This window comes from Schistosoma mansoni (genome assembly GCF_000237925.1).
Source record: "Schistosoma mansoni, WGS project CABG00000000 data, chromosome 4 unplaced supercontig 0032, strain Puerto Rico, whole genome shotgun sequence".
NCBI lineage: Eukaryota > Metazoa > Platyhelminthes > Trematoda > Strigeidida > Schistosomatidae > Schistosoma > Schistosoma mansoni.
Genome location: NW_017386017.1, coordinates 2,322,193 through 2,344,954, shown reverse-complemented (window position 1 = coordinate 2,344,954; position 22,762 = coordinate 2,322,193). Strand labels below are relative to the sequence as shown.

General features: G+C 36.8%; 1 pseudogene across 1 annotated transcript in view; it reads right to left on the bottom strand.

Annotated features, from left to right (window-relative positions):
* The window catches only part of Smp_171490, a 189,121-nt pseudogene that overhangs the window by 108,361 nt on the left and 57,998 nt on the right, over window positions 1-22,762 (bottom strand). Inside the window, exons 30-41 of the mRNA in view lie at window positions 22,622-22,701; window positions 21,200-21,337; window positions 19,227-19,544; window positions 17,210-17,295; window positions 17,070-17,113; window positions 14,880-14,977; window positions 13,380-13,479; window positions 11,468-11,585; window positions 5,954-6,021; window positions 4,479-4,725; window positions 2,692-2,956; window positions 922-1,573 (exon numbers count right to left, since the gene is read on the bottom strand). Of these exons, the coding sequence occupies window positions 922-1,573; window positions 2,692-2,956; window positions 4,479-4,725; window positions 5,954-6,021; window positions 11,468-11,585; window positions 13,380-13,479; window positions 14,880-14,977; window positions 17,070-17,113; window positions 17,210-17,295; window positions 19,227-19,544; window positions 21,200-21,337; window positions 22,622-22,701 (2,214 nt within the window). The remainder of the gene's footprint in view (window positions 1-921; window positions 1,574-2,691; window positions 2,957-4,478; window positions 4,726-5,953; window positions 6,022-11,467; window positions 11,586-13,379; window positions 13,480-14,879; window positions 14,978-17,069; window positions 17,114-17,209; window positions 17,296-19,226; window positions 19,545-21,199; window positions 21,338-22,621; window positions 22,702-22,762) is intronic.

Here is a 22,762-nt window from a genome sequence, read left to right as displayed (position 1 = left end):
AAGTCAGAAGGGATTTTCGTCACGAACTGATATTAACTTTAATCTAACACTTTGTCATACCTCTGTTTACTAACTTCAGGAATTTAGGGTTTAGATTTAGGGTAATAATTAGGTAGGGAGATTATTGTTTAACTTCACTACATGCTTGACTAAGTGTTGAATCGAATGAAATTTATCCATCTACAATCTTTCTTAAGAGCAGGTATATTCTGTAATTTAGCCTAAGCTCCATCTTAAAATTTTCTTTTGGCCGCATAAGTGATTTCAAACTTCTACCCGAAATTTGTCTTGATGATGTCGTTCAGAAGAACGATGAAAGCTCCACGGCCAAACAATCCAGCTCAGAGAACAAAACTCCAGCAAAAGAAGACCTAGTGAATGCACGAGTGATTACGTCACACCTCATTGCATCTACCAGTTTACATGTTAGTACGGACACACATACATAGGGAGGATGATGGAAAAATAACTCAAGGAATAAGAGGTATGAGTGTTTTACGGCAAAATACCATTGGATCTGTGTCACTGTGACTGATTCTGAGCTATTTGTTAAACAAAGTCATCAAATGATGGTCCCAGTTACCATACAGACCAGAATCAGGTACTCTATATCTAACTGCATCGCTTAGTTCAACAATCTACGACTCCACAAGCTAACCATTTGTCATGACTCAACCAATCTGCACTTTATTCAACTTACTTCCATATTCACCTTGTGAGACAAGGTACGAGGTGGTGATTCTTCTCACATTCTCAAATCTAAGTAGACGGAGTGGAATTAAAACCTGAGATTGCTGGAGTTGAGAGTCGAGTGTGCTTTTTTTTCAATGCGCTGACACTACTACTTCTACTACTACATCAGCATCAAAGTTCAACATTTTCACAAATAATCTTATTGAAAATCTCATTGACAACACTAACCTGATTGTTTTAAGCTTGTCCAATTCACCATTCTTACAGATGAATTCCTTCGTTTATCCACGAAATCAGTTAATGATGATGACAATGATGAAACTGTAGAGGTTGGAGTTAAAGAGGAATATGCAGACTGTACTTGTTCTTCCTCTGTCATTATCTCACTGTTATGATGATAAACACTAGCCCAATCGTATAAATTATCCGTAAAGTTATTTTGTTCATTTGTGTTATTCATCAATAACGAAGAAAGATTTCTTCGATTCATAACTGTTTTTGTTGGAGAAAAGCATAAATTTCCTAATCCTAGTGACATCAATCCAACTATATTAATTGGGACAGGATAAGTACATTTTGGTTTACATACTGTTAATAATAATACTGATTCATAGAATGCATTTTTAAGATATGCATCAGATGAACTGATTGCTGATTCCGACGTTTTACGCAATTCAAATGCTGAGGATGACGACGATTTCGGTGATGTAATTCCTAAACCAATATTAATACTTTGATTTAAATCATTTGTGATTGTTAAACCAGATCTTAAATAAATTGAGTAATGTGAATTTTGATCATGAACTATATCAATGATCAAACGATTAAATATTGGTAAATGATATTTCCAACATTCATTCTGTTCATTTTTCAATATTTCCTATTAGAAAAAAGTGAAAACAAACAACCAAACAACAAATATTAACATAGAAATGAATTGCACGAGATGATTTGTTTATTGCCCGACCGTTGCTGCTACCTTGACGTGGTGGTCGGGCTTTTCTATCGTAATGAACCAATCGAGCTATACTGGCTGAAACAATCGTTCCTCAAGGTCTTAACAGGTCGTACAGGTCGATTGAAAAACGGTCAGACTAAAAACAGCAAACCAAAGGTCCAATGGCCAAGTCGTACTGATGACTGCAGAGAATTGTGACGTCAGTAAGGTATTTGTTTCAGACAACGAACATAATAGCGATGCTACCTTCTCATATGGATGGGTGGGGTTAGAAAAGGTCGATCCTAAAAATTTACACCTCGCCTTATCCCAAGGATTTCCATCTCTGACTGCAAGTACAGAGCTAACACGGAAACTATTCACAAAAAGGTCGTGCGTGACCGGCCTCAATGAGTTGTCTCTTGGGCACTGCGGTCACACTCTCATATCACTTAGACCACCTCTAACCCGATTTCCTCTTAAGGCACCTTTAGATGAACCCTTACACGGTGTGTGCAACCGGGAAGTGATAACCGTTCTCATATCTTTAACAGCACTCAAGATCACTATATTCACATTTTTATTGCAATATGCATATCAAATAGTAATTCGGCTGGGTTGATGATAGACAGATAGATCGATTCAGTGCATGGTGTTGATTACATGCATTAGGAATTTCAATGGTGACAAAGATCTTCGAATGTTGAGAAAGATGCTGTTAGTAAGACAGTGTATGAAAGAAAGTATGTATTGATCAGTGATATCGGAAAACAGCTACACTATGTAACCGAGGTAAGACAATATATGTCACCAGTGTAAGGAAATCTAGTTCTTATTAGAACATAAAAAGATTCCAGATTCAGTGACGCATAAGATGTAAGTTGTAAAATCTTGAACAAGCACATAATAATTATCTACTTTCCAATGGTTAGACCGTGACGAAATCTCATCGCCAAAATGAGAAAAAAAACTCTGCCAAAATCAGTTGAGATGACTCATTGAAACTGTTACATGAAAACAAAATTGACCAGACCATACATCAATTTGAAATGAAAACTTACAGGTTCCGCATTATTCAATCGTTCAATAACACGATAATAAGTACCTAATCGATCAAGAGATATTGGATAAATTGGTTTCCAACCATTTATTTGTACTGATAAACTAGGCAGTTGAATAGAATCTACATTTGTATTAATTTGTTGTGTATTTGTTGATAAATTATAGGCAAACGATGATATTTTTATCGGTAAATGCACACGTGAATCTGGACCAACTTCGTCAGAATTATCATCATCACTATTGTCTAATTTGTCCGGTATCAAACTATATGATGGAAAAAAAAGTGAATCGATTTGTTGAGATATCCATTGAATGGTCAACTAATCACTTACATTTAAATATTTATGATCATCGCTTTATAAATTATCAATGAAGGTAATGAATTTCGACAATCATGGTTCAAATATCAGTCAAGCTGATAACGTGCTGTAATCTGTCTTGGTTGAACATGTGAAAGACTAGTCACTTGACCAAATAACTACTGTATTAGTAAGTAACAATCATCTAGCATTAAAGAACTAAGGAATTACCACAATGATGCATGGAAATCATATCATCATTTGACTTTAAAATAGTCATGAATAAGTGATGAAAAACCCGAAACATATTACATCAGACCATTTTGACACTCGTTGTTCCCTGATGTATGTGTAAACGTAGCATCATCAGTCTATGAAGTAAATAACTATTGAACTATGTTATGTAGATAAGTACACACCACTTAATTGGGGTTCGTGGCGTTATGGTAACTAAAAGTTGAAGAGATCTGATGACATAATTCTAAATAAGTTTCAACGTACTCTCCACGACAAAAATGTGGCGTATGCTAAGCCAAAGTAATCCGGACGTAATTGTCTTATCATCTTAGTGGATTTACATTTTTATTATGTTATCATGATAGTGTCACACAGATTGATAGCGTTATTTCCAAATAAAGAATAAATGAATGATAACTGTTAGGAATGATTTATGGACTGTTATTACATATATTCTTATTGGATAATTACGAAATAACTATATTCATACTCCTTTCATCATAAGCTTCCATTTGACCCAAGGACTATTATTATACGATTTACTATTCCGACGTCTTTCTCAATCTATTAGTTACAACCTCACGCTCACAGCCATTTTTAATTTGATCTTGTATAATTATTATTCTTCAGTTTATGGTGAGATGCAGTCTGGTCTGCTTGTTTATAAACCACGCATATCTGAAATAGAATATTAATATGACGGAGGCTGATATTTGTGTTCTGGACTGAACGGGTTGGGCTAGGCTAAAAGTTGTTATACAGAGGACCAATAAGAACTCAGATTTGACTCAAGGCTCCTCGTGCTTTTCGACACACCATTGGTACCGCACAAGAACAAGGTCATATAAATCGATATTCTAAATGGCGATTTTGTTATATGATATTTGGCGGGCTACAGGATATATCAGATAGTTTTTGATGGAGTTTTGTTCTCTGAGATGGATGGTTTGGTCATGGAGCTTTCATCGTCCTTCTGAACGACATCATCAGCACAAGCTTCGGGTAGAAGTGAAGTGTTTGTGCTGATGATGTCGTTCGGAAGGACGATGAAAGCTCCACGACCAAACCATCCAGCTCAGAGAACAAAACTCCATCGAAATCACCCACCTGAGCTACAAATCTTCTCCAACATCTCAATATCAAATAATCAACAACCAACATTTTGTCCAGTTTCCTAGTTTGATCTTGTTTTTTTAAAAGCAGTTAGGGCTAAGGTTAGACTAACAGGGAACGATAATAAAAAAACTTACACTTCTGGTCTGAATAATGAATCTAACTGATGGTTGTTTATCAATTTATATCGTAAATTTGTTCCTGTTTGATTAATTAAAATAAATGAACCAGTATTCTGACTATTTAAAAATGAAAGGTCTTGTTGATTTACTACTGGTATTGTATCATGTTGTGGAAATTGTTGCGTTTTGATCCAAGTATTTGATAGACGACGAATTATTTGTACTAGTGGAACTGTTAAATTCAGTTTCAAACTACATTGAGCTAAATTAAAGAAAAAAAAGAACACAAAAATGAAGGGCTGAACACATACCCAAATGACTACAAACACAAATGAATTCCAATCGACAAATAAGATCATTTCATTATTTTGGACTTCGCAGATGACACATCAACAAATGCAAATGAAAGTATCTAGTGTGGCAGCAGCCTCTGTACCAGTAGGTCTCAACATACACAAGGGAAAAAACAAAACCCTCAAAATACAATAAGTAGAACAACAACCAAATAACAATTGATAGAGAAGCTCTGGAAGATGTAAAAATTTTCAAGTACATGGGTAGCATCATAGATGAACAATAGGGATTTGATACATACGTAGAGGTAAGGATTGGCAAATCAAGAGAAGCATTCCTACAGTTGAACAACATATAGGACTCAAAACGACTTTCAGTCAACATCAGTCAGAATCTTCAACACATACGCCAAAACAATTCTACTGTACATAGCTGAAACTTGAAGAACTACTACAACCATCATCAAAAATGTACAAGTATTTATAAACCATTGTCTACGTAAGATACTCAATGTTTGTTGATTTAAGTATTTGTAAACAGCTGTCTACACAAGATACTTAATGACCGTTGGCCGGATATCATCAGCAACAAACTACTGTGGGAAAGAACAAACCAGCTTCCAGATGAAGAGGAAATGAGGAAAAGACGATAGGAGTGGATAGGACATACATTAGGGAAATCACCAAACTGCATCTCGAGGCAAGCGCTAACTTGAAATCCCGAAGGTAAAAGAAAAGATGGAAGACCAAGGAACGCATTGAGTCAGGAATCGGAAGCTAATATCAAAAGAATAAATAGCAACTGGAAACAAATGGAAAAGATTACCCAGGATAGAGTTCGTCGGAGAGTCCCGGTGGACGGTCTATGCACCCACACGATGTATAAGAGGCGTAAGTAAGATACTGTAAATTGCAAATAATCGACAATCATTATCGTTTTAGCCTTAATTTTCATTGCAGTCTAGTGTCAGTTGGAATAACATTGAGACACCAAGAGTTATGCCACATTCGTTTCGTTGAAATTTGGGACTCCTCAATAATGTAAGCTAACCGCTGAATAACAAGAGTTTCAATCCAGGACAACAGGATAATTTGAAATTCCTACTAATAATATAATAAGTCACAAATACAGTTGAGTGAAAAGAAATTACATGTATTGACCAACTATGAAGAAAAAAACAATAATATGAAACTTACATGAACAGTTTAAAGAGATGGTTCTACTAAAATCTTGTTCAAATTTTTCAGTCCAATTCAATAAACAACTGAATACAATGAGAAAGAAAACAGATTGAGAAAGAAACGATTTAAAAAAAAAAAAGAAAAACCCATGAAATGAATCAATAATGTGAAATTTTCAAGGATGAAACCATGATTCAAGAATCTCAGATAGACTACCATGAAAAACCAGTCAGCAACAGCTGGCCATTTCATCCTAGTGTGGGACTGTTCCACAAAACCTCCGTACTAATTTTGTGAAAATTAACTGTCTACTTATATTAATTTGATGTGATGCATTTTACATTAAAATTAAAGAGAAATTGTTGAGTACATAGATGAAATTTGTAAATAAATGATGGACGCAATCAAATATGCTTCTGAGGGATCTACTACTTACTTGACCACAACAGAAACTATTCAAAGTGAGAATGAATACATTAATAGTTTACATTAAGCTGTTGTTAAAAGATAAATGAGATTTTAGGGTGATCACTAAGAGAAACAATATTTGAAATAGAGTTTAAATCATATGATGATCGATTATATAACGTATAGCCTCTGCCAGGGAAGCCCTACTCACTGACTTCTCATGGCATTACGGTTGTTTACGAAATTTAGAGGACGAAAAGCAAATGTCCGGCGCTTTAACCGGGTTGGTGGACACGGCGAGTCCACCTAGGGGAGTTGGAAAACCCTGATTCCAAACCAATGGTGCACATGGGCTGGCTCCAGTATCCTAAGGGAACCAATGGTGTATGAATCAATCGTTGGTCACCGGCTACCATGGGACTGCATCTCAATACGGTGCTCCACTGCCTTGTGGATCAGACCTTTAGGTCAAAGGCTCCGGGTGTGGCCCTCTAAGAAAACCACCTGCTTCAGTTTGGGCACCTGGGCACCCGACCGTTGCTGCTACCTTGACGTGGTGGTCGGGCTTGCCTATCGTGATGAAGCAATCGAGCTATACTGGCTGGAACAATCGTTCCTCGAGGTCCTACCATGCCAGACAGGTCGGTTGAAGAGCGGTAAGACTAAAAGCAGCAATCCCAAGGTCCGAAGGCGAAGTCGTACTGCCGACTGTACAGAGGTGTGACGGCAGTAAGGTGTTTCCTTCAGACAACCAGCATGACAGCGATGCTGCCTTCCCACAAGGAGGGGTGGGGTTAGAAAGGTCGACCCCAAAAATGCACACCTCGCCTTATCCCACGGATTTCCGTCTCCGGCGGTAAGGTCCTTTGAAGAACGGAGCTAACACTTCAAAAATCCCCCACAAAAAGGCCGTGCGTGACCGGCCTCAAGCAGTTGTCCCTTGGGCACTGCGGTCACGCTCCCAAGTCGTTCAGATCAACACTAGTCCAACTTCTTTTTCAGGTCCCTCAAGAAATACCCTTCCACGGTGTGGGCAGCCGGGAAGTGATAAATGCCCTCATACCCGTAACAGCACACGAGACCAAGTTGGTCACTTTCAAATCCTTCCTACACCTCCTAACAACTCTCTTATCTCCACGACTAACCCTTCCCACGTCCTTTTATCACCTCGCACCGCTAGGGCAAACGATTCGTGTGCACGGAACGTTATTCCTGGTCTCCTGAAACCTCGCTCTAAACTACATGTAGGAACTGTTAATGTCCGAACATTGTGCCAAATAGGACAACAGGCTTCCTTAGCTAGGACTCTAGAATCTTACACCATCGATGTATGCTGCGTCTCCGAAACGCGCATACAAGATCCGAGTAGTGTCATTCATTTGACCTCACCTAATCAAAATAAAGAACCATCTCGATACACGCTTCGTGTATCTGGAAGCCCTGATGCTGCTTCCCGTGACCTCGCTGGAGTAGGTATAGCATTAAGTCGTAGGGCAGAACTAGCTCTTTTAGACTGGATCCCAGTAGACAGTCGTCTATGCGCTGTCCGACTAAACGGATCAGTAAGGACTCGGAAAGACAGGGAAACTCGTCGTTGCCTCTTCGTCGTCTCTGCCTACTCTCCCACTGACTGCAGCTCAGACGATATAAAAGATGAGTTTCACAGGAAACTTTCTGACCTTCTCCGAAAAGCTAGGCGTTCTGATATAGTAATAGTGGCTGGTGACTTTAATGCTCAAGTAGGTAAACTAAGTGAAAGGGAAAGACACCTGGGAGGATCTTATGGTGTCATGGCGGAAAGAACAGATAATGGCGACCGTCTGTTGCAGCTGTGCTCAGATAACCGCCTATTTCTTGCAAATACTAACTTCAAGCATAAGGAAAAACATCTTTTGACATGGCGACAACTGAATTCGTCCCAACGTTGGACCCAATTAGATCACATCGCTATCAGCCACCGATGGAGGGGCTCGATAGAAGACTGTCGCTCATTCTGGGGCACATGTTTAGATTCAGATCATGCTCTAGTGCGAGCACGTATCTGTATGCGTCTTACTGGACGTAGGAAAGACACTGCAGGGAAGCCTCTAAGGGTTCTACTTAATGATAAGCAAGCTAAGAATATATTTCAGGAACAACTGGAAAAACAGTTAGACAGACATGTAAGTTGTGTCCACCCGGAAGCAGCGTGGTATGACATCCGAAAAGCTGTGGAAACAGCTGTAATATCCGCTAGTAAGGTAAGCAATAAGGTCAGGGAGAAACAATGGATCTCGGCAGCATCTACCGCACTGATAGATGCTCGAAAACTCATCCCACCTGGCTCTGAACATAACGAAGAGCGAAGTCAGCTTAAGCGAAGGCTAATAAGAAGCCTACGCAATGATCGTGAACAGTGGTGGGTAGCGAAAGCAAGAGAGATGGAAAAGGCAGCGGCAATAGGTAACAGCAGACAGCTGTTCAGACTTATTAAAGAAACCGGCATTAGGAACCCAACTATTAGCGAAACTATCTCAGACAAAGACGGGCATATCATTCATTCTAAATCCAGGAGATTGGATCGATGGGCAGAACACTTTAGGGATCAGTTCCCAGTCATCCTGAATGGCAAATTGATGTAAGCCCTCCAACCCTCTACGAGGTTGAAAAAGCTATAGGAAATCTAAAGCGAGGGAGAGCAGCAGGCCCTGACAGGTTTACTCCTGAGATTTTTAAGGATGGTGGTCCAGTACTAGCAACGAGATTGACTGAGGTCTTAGGTAGAATCTGGGAACTGGACGTAATTCCATCTGACTGGTCCCAATTATTGATTGTGCCAGTCTATAAGAAAGGACAAAAGTCCTCCTGTGACAATCACAGAGGGATCAGTTTGGCAAATATAGTGTCTAAAATATTAGCTTCAATAATACTTGGACGCCTAACCAAAGCTCGTGAAGAGCAGACTAGAGAAAACCAGGCTGGTTTCCGACCTGGACGTGGTTGCATAGACCAGATATTCACCCTACGTCAGATCCTAGAACATAGACATACATTCAGACGTCCCACAATAGTAGTATTTCTTGACCTTAAGGCGGCATTTGACTCCGTTGATCGTGAGGTTCTATGGCAGTGTTTGTCAGTGAAAGGAGTACCAAAGAAGTACATTAACTTCATAAAGGCTCTCTACTCGAACACAACTGGTCGAGTTAGAGCCTATGGCGAACTGTCATCAGAATTGGTTACCTCAAGTGGTGTTCATCAGGGCTGTCCACTCTCTCCATTCTTGTTTAACTTTGTCGTTGACATGCTTTTAGAGGTATCACTTTCATCATCTCAATCTCCTGGAGTTGAACTTTTACCAGGAGGCTCACTTGTTGACTTAGAATACGCCGACGACATAGTTTTATTCGGTGAAGACTCTGACAAAATGCAGAGTCTTCTGACCACTATAAGCAACAATGCAGGCATGTTCGGGATGCGATTCTCTCCCTCGAAGTGCAAAATATTACTTCAGGATTGGGTTGCATCGACACCTGAACTAATGATAGGGAGTGAAGTAGTTGAGCGTGTTGACAGCTTCACTTATCTTGGGAGTCTCATCAGCCCTTGTGGTGTGGTGTGTGACGAAATCTCAGCACGGATACAGAAGGGTCCTCTAGCTTTTGCGAACTTGCGTCATTTATGGCGTAGGCGAGACATCCGTCTAGCAACAAAAGGATGGGTTTACTATGCAGCAGTCCGTTCCGTCCTACTTTATGGAAGTGAAACATGGCCGATAAGAGTAGAGGATATTCGTAGGCTACTAGTGTTCGATCATAGGTGTCTTCGACGCATTGCTCGTATATCCTGGGACCACCGGGTAAGTAATGCAGATGTTAGGAAACGGGTACTAGGTAAACATGGCAAATCGATTGATGAAGTAGTGAAACTTCACCAGTTGAAATGGCTGGGACATGTGTTACGTATGCCCAACCACCGACTGCCCCGACGTGCAATGCTTTATGGTGTAGGAGCAGGTTGGAAGAAAGCTAGGGGCAGCCAGACCAAAACATGGCACAAATACATGAAGTCACTGACAAGTGGACTGAGCCATGTTGGTAGGTGTAGACTACCTGGTTGGGATTCGCGAGATGATAGCAATCGATGGTTAGAGACCTTGAATGACATGGCTCAAAATCGTTTGCAATGGCGAAGGTGCATCCACTCTTTGTGTTCTACCAAATTCTAATCTGAATTCTTCATGTCTGTATCCTTTTTCTCTTTCCAAATTTATTTCATTGTATTATACTCCTTCAATAACATCTTCTAACCCTAATCTTTCACATTAATGCTTATACTCTTACTACTTCTACCAATATGGGATTTGAATCGACAACTTCATCTCTGTGTTAATGTGGTATGGCAACTCGAACTGATGTACGTACGTACGAAGTTCTACGTTGTAACTGACTGACTGACTGACTGACCTGGGCAGTATCGCAGCCCTCACACAAATCAAATGAGATTTGTGAGGCGCATATGTATCTGGTGCTTCCTTGTTCCAATATTTATGTGTTTAAATAAATAAATAAATATAACGTTAATTTCATTATGTCTGTACAAGTACGGTCGCAAAATACTATTTTTAATACTACGAGAAAATAGTTCAGTGTTACGACAAAGCCGTATAGTCTAATAGCTTAACATTAACCTTAAGTGATAACAAAGATCTATGCTAATTTGATCCGACGCCTAAAATTACTAAAATTCTACAGATTCGAGCTACAACTCAACAAGAATAACACATAAATAACCTTGACTAAGATGTGTCATACAAATCTATTGTTCAATGCTGAATACCTTCATATTGGAATGAACACAGAAGTCAGATAAGGAAAACCAATTTGACACCACAATATAACATTTTAGTGATCTGTTTCAATTCGTTTAACAAAATTATATTTTAATATATAGTTGAAATCATGAGTCAATTGAAGCTAGACCACTGTGGAAAACCTGGAAGCAGTGGACGGCCGTTTCGTCCTATTGTGGGACTCTTCAGCAGTCTATATATGGTAATGACCATGTAAGAAGTGAACAATTTTATTTAAATTCACACTAATTTCTGAAACATTTTTTGATATCTATTATATATAATCTTACCTCCATGGTTCCAGTATAGGTTCCCAAGCAATTAGATTTTGATTATAATAAGAGCATGAAATCCCAGTAAATTCTAGTGTAGCTTGTAAATTCAATCGCTTCCAAAATAGTTTCATATCTACATAAAACAATGATAATCATAACTATGCATTAAATAATCTACTTTTCCCTTCAAAATTAATGTTTTTTAAGAATAAACCAACAATAATTACTTCATTTCACTTTACGAGGATCAAAGAATGCACTAGAAAAAAAAAACAGATTCAACATTGGTTACAGGCCAAATTACATTACCAAGAGAAAGATTTGATCTATATAAGGATCTAAATAAGAACACAAGTAACCAATAAAATCACCTGATGTTGAAGTAAGTTACGAGAAAGCTAAAGAGACCAAACCAAAATGTAACATCAGTCTATGAAGTCATTTGAATATTAGTATGAGACTTGTTATTAGATCCAGGGCACTTGTAGTTGGGCTCCGTGTAGTAACCATGATCAGATCTTGGAGACGTTAGATAGTATGGCTCAGGGTTGATCACAACGACGTAGACATAACCACTCTTTATCTCCCTGTAGATCTTCAGTTCCAGTACCAATCAAATTTACCTTTATATCCTATCTACTGAAACCATCTATCCAATATACAGTCTTCCATTTATCGTTTTTCCCACAACATAAATCAGCTAATTTTATCTCGACGTGTTAAGGTGGTGTGAGAACTTGAGTCAACCCATCTATTTGAAAGTCTGTAAGCTGATTATGATTAACTGACTGCCTGATACGTATATATATGTCCATATAGATTCGATTCATCATTTGATGAAGACCAACTCAATCAATCGCAAGGCGATGTGTCCAGGAACTATGATGGCAAAATCTCTTAGCTTCCATTCGGTTACGGTGAATATTAAAGTGTCTTTATTCTTTCTGCTAGTATCAGTTAATCCTAAAGTAAACTTTTCAAGGATGATTGATTGGTAGCTTCTAACATCAACATGAATACCTTAAAAGAGTAGGGTGAAAACTTAGAGCATCAAGAAGAGCAACAAATACATCAGCAAATATTTTAAATCGCGGTAAAACAAAACGACGAATGACTTTTAACAAAACAAAAATCAAAAGTAGCTTTATGACGGTTTGACTTGTTCAGCACTTGGTTAGAGGTTAACCAAGAACAACATTTAATGAAAATAATCAAGAGTTTGAGAACAACTCATCTCTCTAACATAATCGCGAATATGGCTTGACCAAGCATTTATGTGTTTCGATTTGTCGTTAAAGAACAAACAATGATGTCATTAGACGTAACATCATTGTTTGCAAATGTCCCACTCAGGAAGACAAGAATACATTTGTGAACAACTTAGATAACCAGAAATGGAGACTAAAATCCCTGTTGACATCACGAAGCAATTATTACTAAAACAAACGATCAAATCCAAACTTCGAATTCGATGATGAAATATATAGACAAATAGGTGGTGTTGCGATTGCTTCACCACTAGGTCTCATATTGGATGACGTTTCTCAGAAAACTGGAAAATGGTCCAGTTGTATATTGGCAACTTTTCACTTTTACTGCCGATATGTGGACGCTACGTTCATCCTTTATAGAGAATATACTGACCAGGTAGAGATACACAAGTGATTTAATGATGTTCATCTGTTTATTGAATTCACGTGGAAGGAAGAAAACAGAGGTAGGATAGTCTTTCCAGATGTTTGACTTACAAAGAGAATAGATGGATTACTGAGAAGAAACTTAAACAAGAAGACTACTTGGATTGGTCAATATATAAATTATGTGAAACACAAGTTCCAGACTACATCATGTGGTTTAACTTAATAAAAATAATCAGGTCATAACATATGACGTGTACTAATATAACTGATGATAAATGTTTACTTACTTTCAACACAAAATTTTATCAATGGAATCTCTTCAGCTGACAATGAAGATTGAACTGATGATATTGTATCAAATAAACATATTGAAAATGAAATTTTAATCTAGAAAATCAAATCGAACAGGAATAGTGTGAGTTGCGATAATCAGAACTACTGTTACTATACATAGTAGCCACTAGAGAATCAATGGATATATACATGTTCAAAATTAAGTACCAGACGAGAAAAAAACTTTTCTTTATAGTTAATTAACACAAGGAATCGAGATTGAAGTGAGAGTGCTATTAGAAATTATAACGTACTGAAGAGGTACTTTGAGAAACATGCCTCTATATACTTTTTTTCAGCCTACTACTTTACAATATTCATATAAACGATAACTATGATTTGTAGGTAAGATGTATTCATCACTCATTATAGCATCATTACCAATAAGGGGATACTGAATAGATTATTTCAGTCTAGTAAAGTATTTATAAGCAGTAAACACAAATGATCACACATAATAGCGAAGAGGGTACCATACACAGATAAAACAGCCAACCTCCACTAGAAAGGAATCCTAGAGATTTTTTCTCTTGGAAAACGTTTAACCACTAAAACAACTGAATTGGCATTCAACAGCGTAATTTCAATTAATTCGTGACATAAAGCAACGATTATCCGAAACAATTGGTGACAATTATTTCACTAAATCACCTAAAAGTTACCGTTTACTAGTGATCAAAACTTCACTGGTATTTTATTGAGGTTATCAACCGACCAATGTTGGACTGCCATCGAAAACGTGGAAGCACTAGGCGGTCGTTTCATCCTAGTATAAGATTACTTCCCAGCAGTAAGTATCTACGATCCCGTATACGGGACTCGAACCCAGGACATTCGGTCTCGTACGACATGATATTTAATATAACCAAACAAACAATACTACTTTTTTTGGATATATAATTGTATAATTGTAAAGTAAATAAACTATTCATATTCGTGTTCCTCCAATCATAAGCTTTATTTTGACCTATGAGCTATTATTATATGATTTACCATTCTTGAGTTATCCCCAGTCTATTGATTACTGTTCCCCCTATTCACAGCCACATTTGGCCAAATCTTGTACAAATGTTATTTTCTATTATATGGTACGATGTGCTTTGTCTGTTTAGTATATAAACCCAGTATGCTTGAGAATAATGATTCATATTGCAGAAGCTGTTATTGGTGTTGTGGACTTAACTGGCTAGGCTAGGCAGAAAGCAGGACTGATAAGTACTCAAGACTGCTCATACAGCTTTTGTGTATTATTGATCCGATCGATTAAACACTGCTCTCCAATTGGCGGTCCCATCATTGGGCGATCAATAATTTCACTCCTCTCTGATAGGCGACCTTATCATGTTCATATATTAACAGGACACGTACGTACTCATTCGATATAAAAACTGGGCAAGCACTCACCCAATCGATATAACAAATTCAAAAAGGGAATATAAATATAAATATCTTACATCGAAATGAATTAATTGTTTCGAAATGTAATTAGCAAAAACTGTTGGCCAAAATGTTGCCAATAACGGTGATGATTTTTGATTTGGTAATTGTACATCTAAATGTAAAAAAAAAAATGAAAGGAAGGAATTTCTTTTATGACAAAAAAAACTTTTATACACGAATGAACTTTGATGTAACATTCAAAACAGAAAAGTACAATTCAGAATTGAATTAGAAGTCATAGAGTAATTTGTACACACATGCATACATTGTTAAAGGGGTTTAAATAGTTGACAGTTAATGTTAGATTTGGATTTCATGTTTAGTTAGCAATTTTCGGCAATATGTACCAATAATCATGAGGGAACTGATACTGCCTTAGGTATTTGAACCTAATTCAATCGGCTTCATAATTTGTGACGTTACTACTGGGTCATAACTGAACACTTCTTGGATTGAGATATTTACGAAGCAATCAATCTTTTGTGTATAAATACATTATTTAGTGTATATGAAGAGAGATACAACAAGAAACTATAAGATTATATCTTATTTTTTACAATATTTTTCAACAGATAGTGTTTGTAACACCAATTGGCCTATATAAAACCTCTCAAATGTCAAAACATACCAAGTATTGTTTGACATTGGACACGATCGCCGAACTATTTACAGAACCCCATGTGAACTTGATACCTAAATTGATATACGATAAACTACTTACTATTATCAAGATGTTTTTAACATTTAACACTTCATACCAAATGCGAGTAAGACTACTCGGTCTCTTAATCTTCTATAAATTGTATGAGAGAAAAAGGGGTTATCATGGCTGTTAATGTAGAACTGTTACCAAGATAAAGGCCCTCAAATGCCTTGGTACGGCCGAGAGTGGGGAAAGTCCGATCTCCCGCTCGAAATGCTCTCGCATGGCCACGCGTATATAGCCTCTACCAGGGAAGTCCTACTCACTGCCTCATGGCATTACTGTTGTTTACGAAGTTGAGAGGACGAAAAGTGAATGTCCGGTGCTTTAACCGGGTTGGTGGACACGGGAAGTTCACCTAGGGGACTTGGAAAACCCTGATTCCAAACCAATGGTGCACATGGGCTGGCCCCGGTATCCTGAGGGAATAAATGGCGTATGAACCAATCGTTGATCACCGGCTACTATGGGACTGCATCTCCTCACGATGCTCCACTGCCTTGTGGACTAGACCTTTACGTCAAAGGCTCGGGGTGTGGCCCCCTAAGAAAACCACCTGTTTCAGTTTGGGCAGCCGGGCAGTATCTCAGCCCTCACACAAATCAAATGAGATTTCTGTGGCGCATATATTTCTGGTGCCCCTTTGTACTAATATTTATGTGTTTAAATGATATAAAATAAATCAGGATAAAGGCATTTTTGACTTATTGTGTGACCATTGTTATTCAGAACAGATAGATTATCTAGGTCGGTAGTTGGAGGTAGCCGACAGGAAACCTTGTGCCCATGCTTCGTGCTATTCATCACTCGTGTATCTGTAATCTCGAGATTCCTGATACTTCTTGGAAGATTTGATCTCGTGTCACTTAGGCTAAGAATAAGAGGCGTTACTCCAGAGCCCTTCGGCAGCGAATTTGGGTACCTTCGGTCTCGTGCGCGAACGCTTGAACAGTACATCACTATGTCAGTATCCAATGATTTTAAGGTATAATTTTAATAGATCTACGATAATGCGAGACCATCTCGGCAGTGAGTAAGACTTACCGTGGTAGTGGCTGTACTCGCGTGGTCATGTGAGAGCATGTCGAGAGGAAGAGTGGACTCTCCTCACTCTCGGTTGTGTCAGGGTATTTGGGGACCCAGAAGTTATTAAAGAGCTACTTAGAAACGATACTTAGACGATAATAATTTCACTGTTAATGGAAGATCAACTCCGTGATTAGATATTGAAATGATGGACAGTAAAATAAAAATTCAAGACTTTAGTGTATTTTGAAATAGTAGCAAAAATAACACTGTGAGAACAAAATTATTTGTAATCACTCGAAATAACTTCAAATTACTGAAGGACTCAAACGTACATTTTGTAATAAGGAGTTATAAAGTTAGTCAAGGTTAATCAAGTACCTGAAGATTTCTAATTGTTTGATTACAGAAAATTACCAGTTTAAATTAGGGTTGTAAGACATTATTTGTACCAAAAATACCGTTTATATCTTACCTGGTAATAAATGCATAGCTTCTCGGTTTTCACCGGCATTATTACTGTGAGCAATAACTGATGATGATGATGATGATGATGATGATGATGATGATAATATACTGTCTGAAGCATTCGTCATCATTAGAGAAGAGAAGAACTGTATAGCATTTTGTAATTCTGAATAATTCGATGTAATATGAATGTTGGGCGCAGTTAAAGACATTTGAAGCTGTAACTGTGCCGGCTAATACGAGAAAAAAAACAAACGTTTAAACAAAAGATTATGGCGAAGATAGTAGATAAATAACAATGTTGACTCTTCATAATACCAGGATCGTAACATGCATTAAGGATTTATATCCATGGACGCAAGAAACAGTAACTTTAATGTGAGTCCTGATGACACTAAACAGTTGTGTAAACCGAAGTAGCTGTCAACAATAATAGAGTAAACATTACACGTTTACCAGATACCGTTTCGCATGCTTAACCATGAGCTATAATCTAGATATAAAGGTTAGTAATACCAACGAATTAGACAATGACAAATTCAAACATATGACATTAGCAGCTATAACTCAATCCCGTTAATCATTAGGCTGTCCGTCCAAGTGTCTGATAATCACTCAAAGAAGTCTACAAAGTGAATCGAAATCTACCAAAGGTTATTAGGCTCCCGTTTTGTTACAAATTCAGAAATCGTTGTCATACATTTATTTAAGTCAGAACCATGCGAACAAAAGAAAATAAATCAGTAATTTCTTCAAACATGATAGTAACCTCCAGTTTTGCATAGACATTCACTCGAGTCTCTCTCTCTTCATTTGCTAGTGTACAGGTTTAAGAATAAATTCACTAAAAAAACTGTTCCTCAAACCGACCTTTCTTGTTTCATGTCTCCATGGGTGCTTTTACCTCGACGAGCACACTCATCGATGGATTTGCATTCTATATTACTTATTTAACATTGAAATTAAGTAAATATTGAACTTGGAAAGCGACAATAACACAATGAGCCAAATTTCTTAGGGGGTAATGTAAATCATTAGACATTTTTTGATCATTTAAACCAAGTTAGTACATAACAAATGGACGATAATAACCATTGGTTGAATGTTCAACTTTCAAAATTAGAGGATTTAAAATAATAAACTTACAAACATTTAAGAATAACGGTGAATAGTTGAGTAATACCTTGTTCACAATTCATCTTTAGTTAGCAGATAGTGAATGGAAAATTAAACATTACAAAGAATGTAACATCATGAGATGACTTTACCGAAATAATATTTGAAAGCTAGAATTCTTAAGACAGATACTTCATCCTATCTAAATAAACTTCTATGGTCTAACATTAGGATGACCTCATCACGAATCGAATTGGAGAATTTCAGGCCTCAAAGTGATTGGGTTGTTTAAGTTGACCCTCCAACGATTCACATTCCTATCTTTCATCAATTCATAAACATTCCAGTCAGCATCTCATGCCAACGTCATAATTACCTCAGTATCAAACTTCACTGAACTTCATGGGTTATGCAATCTCAAGAGAATGTCAAGATGTTATAGGTGGGAATTTCTTTCTTCAAAGACATTATCAATATTATAACAAGTATACCCATTTACAAGAGGGGTTTGTGGAGATTTTAGTAATTTTATAGTTAAGATCACGAGTCAATTGAAGCCAGACCACCATGGAAAACCTGGAAGCACAGGACGGCCGTTTCGTTCTATTGCGGGACTCCTCAGCAGTGCGCATCCACGATCTCGCCTCGCGGGATTCGAACCCAGGACCTACCACTCTCACGTCAGAGCACTTAACATCTAGACCACTGAGCCGGCATCCAGTGGTGTTAATGTCTAACCTCAACCGATCCATGAAATTGTGTGACCAACTTCCATTGTACTGAGGTAGTTATCTGTCTCTACCTTACATGGATTAGCTCCACTGGCCACGACTTCTCACTAGAACTCCAGGAATTACCTGCTGAGGAGTCCCGCAATACGACGAAACGGCCATCCAGTGCTTCCAGGTTTTCGATGGTGGTCTAGCTTCAATTGACTCATGATCTTAACTATAAAATATACTCATTCAATTAGAAATAATTTGATATGATTACATAATTGAATAAGAAATAGAAAAGTAAATCATTCATTATAAGTTTATATACATACTTGAACATGTAATAAATTTCTTTGCCAAGGTGGATATTCAATAAAAATATTTGATGAACAAAGTAATCCAGTATTCATTAATGTACCTTTCATAGATGAAATTGTTGATGTGGATGACCCAAAGAGTTGAGATGAAGATGATTTATTATTTAACAAGTGATGATATAATTTAGAGTAGAATTTCAATGGACTAGGTATAATCAGTAATGATTTTGAATTAGAATATAAACAAAATTGTAGTATATCAGTATGTAGTTCATCATTTAGTATTTCAGATATTGAATATTTTGATGTATGACGTGAGAAACGTATACTTGACTGAAAGAAAAAAGACAAAAGTAGGTAAAAAAAAAAAACCAGTAATAAGTTCGAAAGTAAAACGAACTAATAGTTAAAGACAATCGACTTGCAATTGTAAACGTTTATAGTCATTTATATTCAAGATAAACGTTTGTTCACAGAATATAAAGAGATGAACTAGTGATTAAGACAACTGGCTTTCAACTAACAAGTCAAGTATTTGAAGATCTCTGCTCCAGATACTTCAACTTCAATGGGAATTTACATTGGCACATTGATGTTTTACATGTTACATATTTTCATTAGAAGATAGATATCTAATAAGAAGAACATGCTAACCATTACAACGTCAATTGTTTAAGTTCCTCAATGTTTATCATTCCGATAATAACAGCAACCTTTAAATATTCAACCAGGATAGATTGATAATTCATTGAAGAATGGTTTATTTATTTATTTATTTAAACACATAAATATTGGTACAAGGGGCACCAGATATATATGCACCACACAAAACAATGAAAATGAGAAGAGAAAAGGGGTAAGATGCATATATAAAAAAAATGGTGGGGTAAACTGCAATGTACAACAAGAAGAACTCTCTCAGTTAAGGAGGTCATGACCACTCTTTATGAATAAAGTAAAAGAAGGTTACAGCAGGATCGCCACTGGCTTCTATTCTGAGCCAAATCTGATAACGTCTCTAGCCACTGTGTAGCAGAATAGTTTATTGTTTAATCGTGAATAAATTGTATTTGTTTACAAATATATAACACTGACTTGGTTTTTTTGATAAACAACTCAGAATTGAATGTGTTTGTCTTGCACTATATCACCTGAAATCGCTAACTAAAGATAACAAATACTGTTGATTTGATTATTCACTAGGCTAGTGTATTGCAACAACTTTGATTGAGATCTTAAGTTTCACAATAGATATGAATGAACAGTGAGCTGCAGCTCGATTAAAATGATAGATAATATCTTGACCTAATGTAAAATTTCAAAACTTAGATAATCTAATGTCACAATATTTGGTATCAAATAAAATGTTATTTATTTATTAGTTTTAGTAGTTAAAGAATGTGATAATTTCAGGACTATGAGGATTATCCAAATAATATCTTAGGTATTCGAAGGTTTTCAGGAGGAAAACATGGCTGACGAAGGTTTAATGCCAGTTGACACTTGTCAGCAAGATGCGTCTATAGTCCTTTAGGAACTTGTATTCCCAGTGTGACTCAGACTCAGATTATCTAGACTCACATTTTGAGATGTTACCACTGAACTATCTGAGAGGTAACTGCCCTCCTGTAAGACGAAGATATTTATAATTCACTGGTTACTGAATCGAGAATAGTTTCATGTTTGTGCAGTACTTTAGTGTTAACAAGTGTTAAATGGCCAGAAACATGGATCAGAGGTTTCCTAATGAAAATCTTATACTACTATAGGGATAGAGAAAACATTCAATTGGTGATCAGTAAGTTGTGGATCCGAATAATTTAGAATAAAGAAGATAAAAACAACATACAGTTATAAACCGGATAATTCGGGATTGTTGGGACAGCGACTTGGAAAACCAGTTTCATATACGCTTCGGGTGATCGATAATTTTACATTTAAAATACAAACAATTATAGACAAGTGCTTACTAATAATACAATCCTTACTTTAATGAGAAAACATGATTTTTCATATGGTATATGGGCTTCACAATCTTCCATGAATAGATGTAAAGAAGTATTCAGTACACCGGAAGATAAGTTCGATTCTTGTCTATGATTATAACTTGATTCATCAGAATACATCTGCGATTTTGAAATTGTTCGAGTTGTGGATATATAATCGATATAAGGTGAAATAGGCCTAATTTAAAAACATTTTTTTTAAAAAATAATACATGAATCCACTTTAGTACAATAGATGAAGATAATCAACAGACAAATTACCACACAGAGAAACAGATAAGCACCAAATTAATAAGGAATCCGTAAATCTATAAAGACTGTAACTTGTATCGAAAAAAGGAAACACAGATAGACATATATGGTTACATTTGAGTTTCTACAAAGATGTAGCTAAAAGTCCTACATTTAAAAAGAGCGAAGTAGTCTGGCATTAATTAGTTGACTTTTCATAAGTTGGCAAATATTTACCATTAACTTTTGGTCCCTAAAGAAGAAATGTCGTTCTATCTATCTATCAGGTTTGGCGACAGATATTACTTACATATGATCTAAACAGACAATCTTAGTTGAATCTAGTTGAAGTTAAAGGTTCTAAAATCTACTTAAAAAGACGAAAATCGAATTTGAAATTCTCTTCATTCAATTAGAATTACCATGTGAATAACTGGTAGTACATAACAGAGGTGAGAGAATTCCAGTTCAAAGACAATGATTATATAACGTCAGGTTATCGATGAATAGTTGGATAACTAGTGAATTTATTGATTCTTAAAACAATGACCAAGTTATCACTACAATATTAAAAGAATTCATCCGAAATCATATTCAGAAAGGGGTTTTCTGGAGATTTTAGTAAATTTTATATAGTTGAAATCATGAGTCAATTGAAGCAAGACCACCATCGAAAACTCGGAAGCACTGGACGGCCGTTTCGTCCTCTCGTGGGACTCCTCAGCATTGCGCATCCACGATCCCGCCGCGCAAGATTTGAACCCAGGACCTATCAGTCTCGCGCACAAGCACTTAACCGATAGACCACTGAGCCAGTGGATGAGCACTGCTAAGGAGTCCCACAATAAGACGAAACGGTCGTCCAGTGCTTCCAGGTTTTCCATGGTGGTTTAGCTTCAATTGACTCACGAAATCATATTCATTATATATTAAAACAGAAGTTAATAATTTATTTATATCATACTTTTGTAAAGTGTAAACTATCGGAGAATTTTCACTGCCAGATGGTAAAGGAGATGATAAGAGAAAATATTGAAAACGTAATAACCAATCCCAGTCACAAATTAAATGAAGTTTCATTAAGGAGAATATAAGTGTTGATTGTAACAAAGAACTATTGGAACAAATAAAAAGTTTCGGCGTTTTCATCAATATCTTATCAGTCTGCTTTACTCTCTCTTCCACTTCTTCAATTAATTGATCAGATGAATCTGTTGATAAGCTTTTTAGAATAAACTGATTTTGTTCATCATCTGTAAAAATATAAAACAATAGTTGATTAAGTCAGATGGAAAAAAAACGAAGAATAAAGTG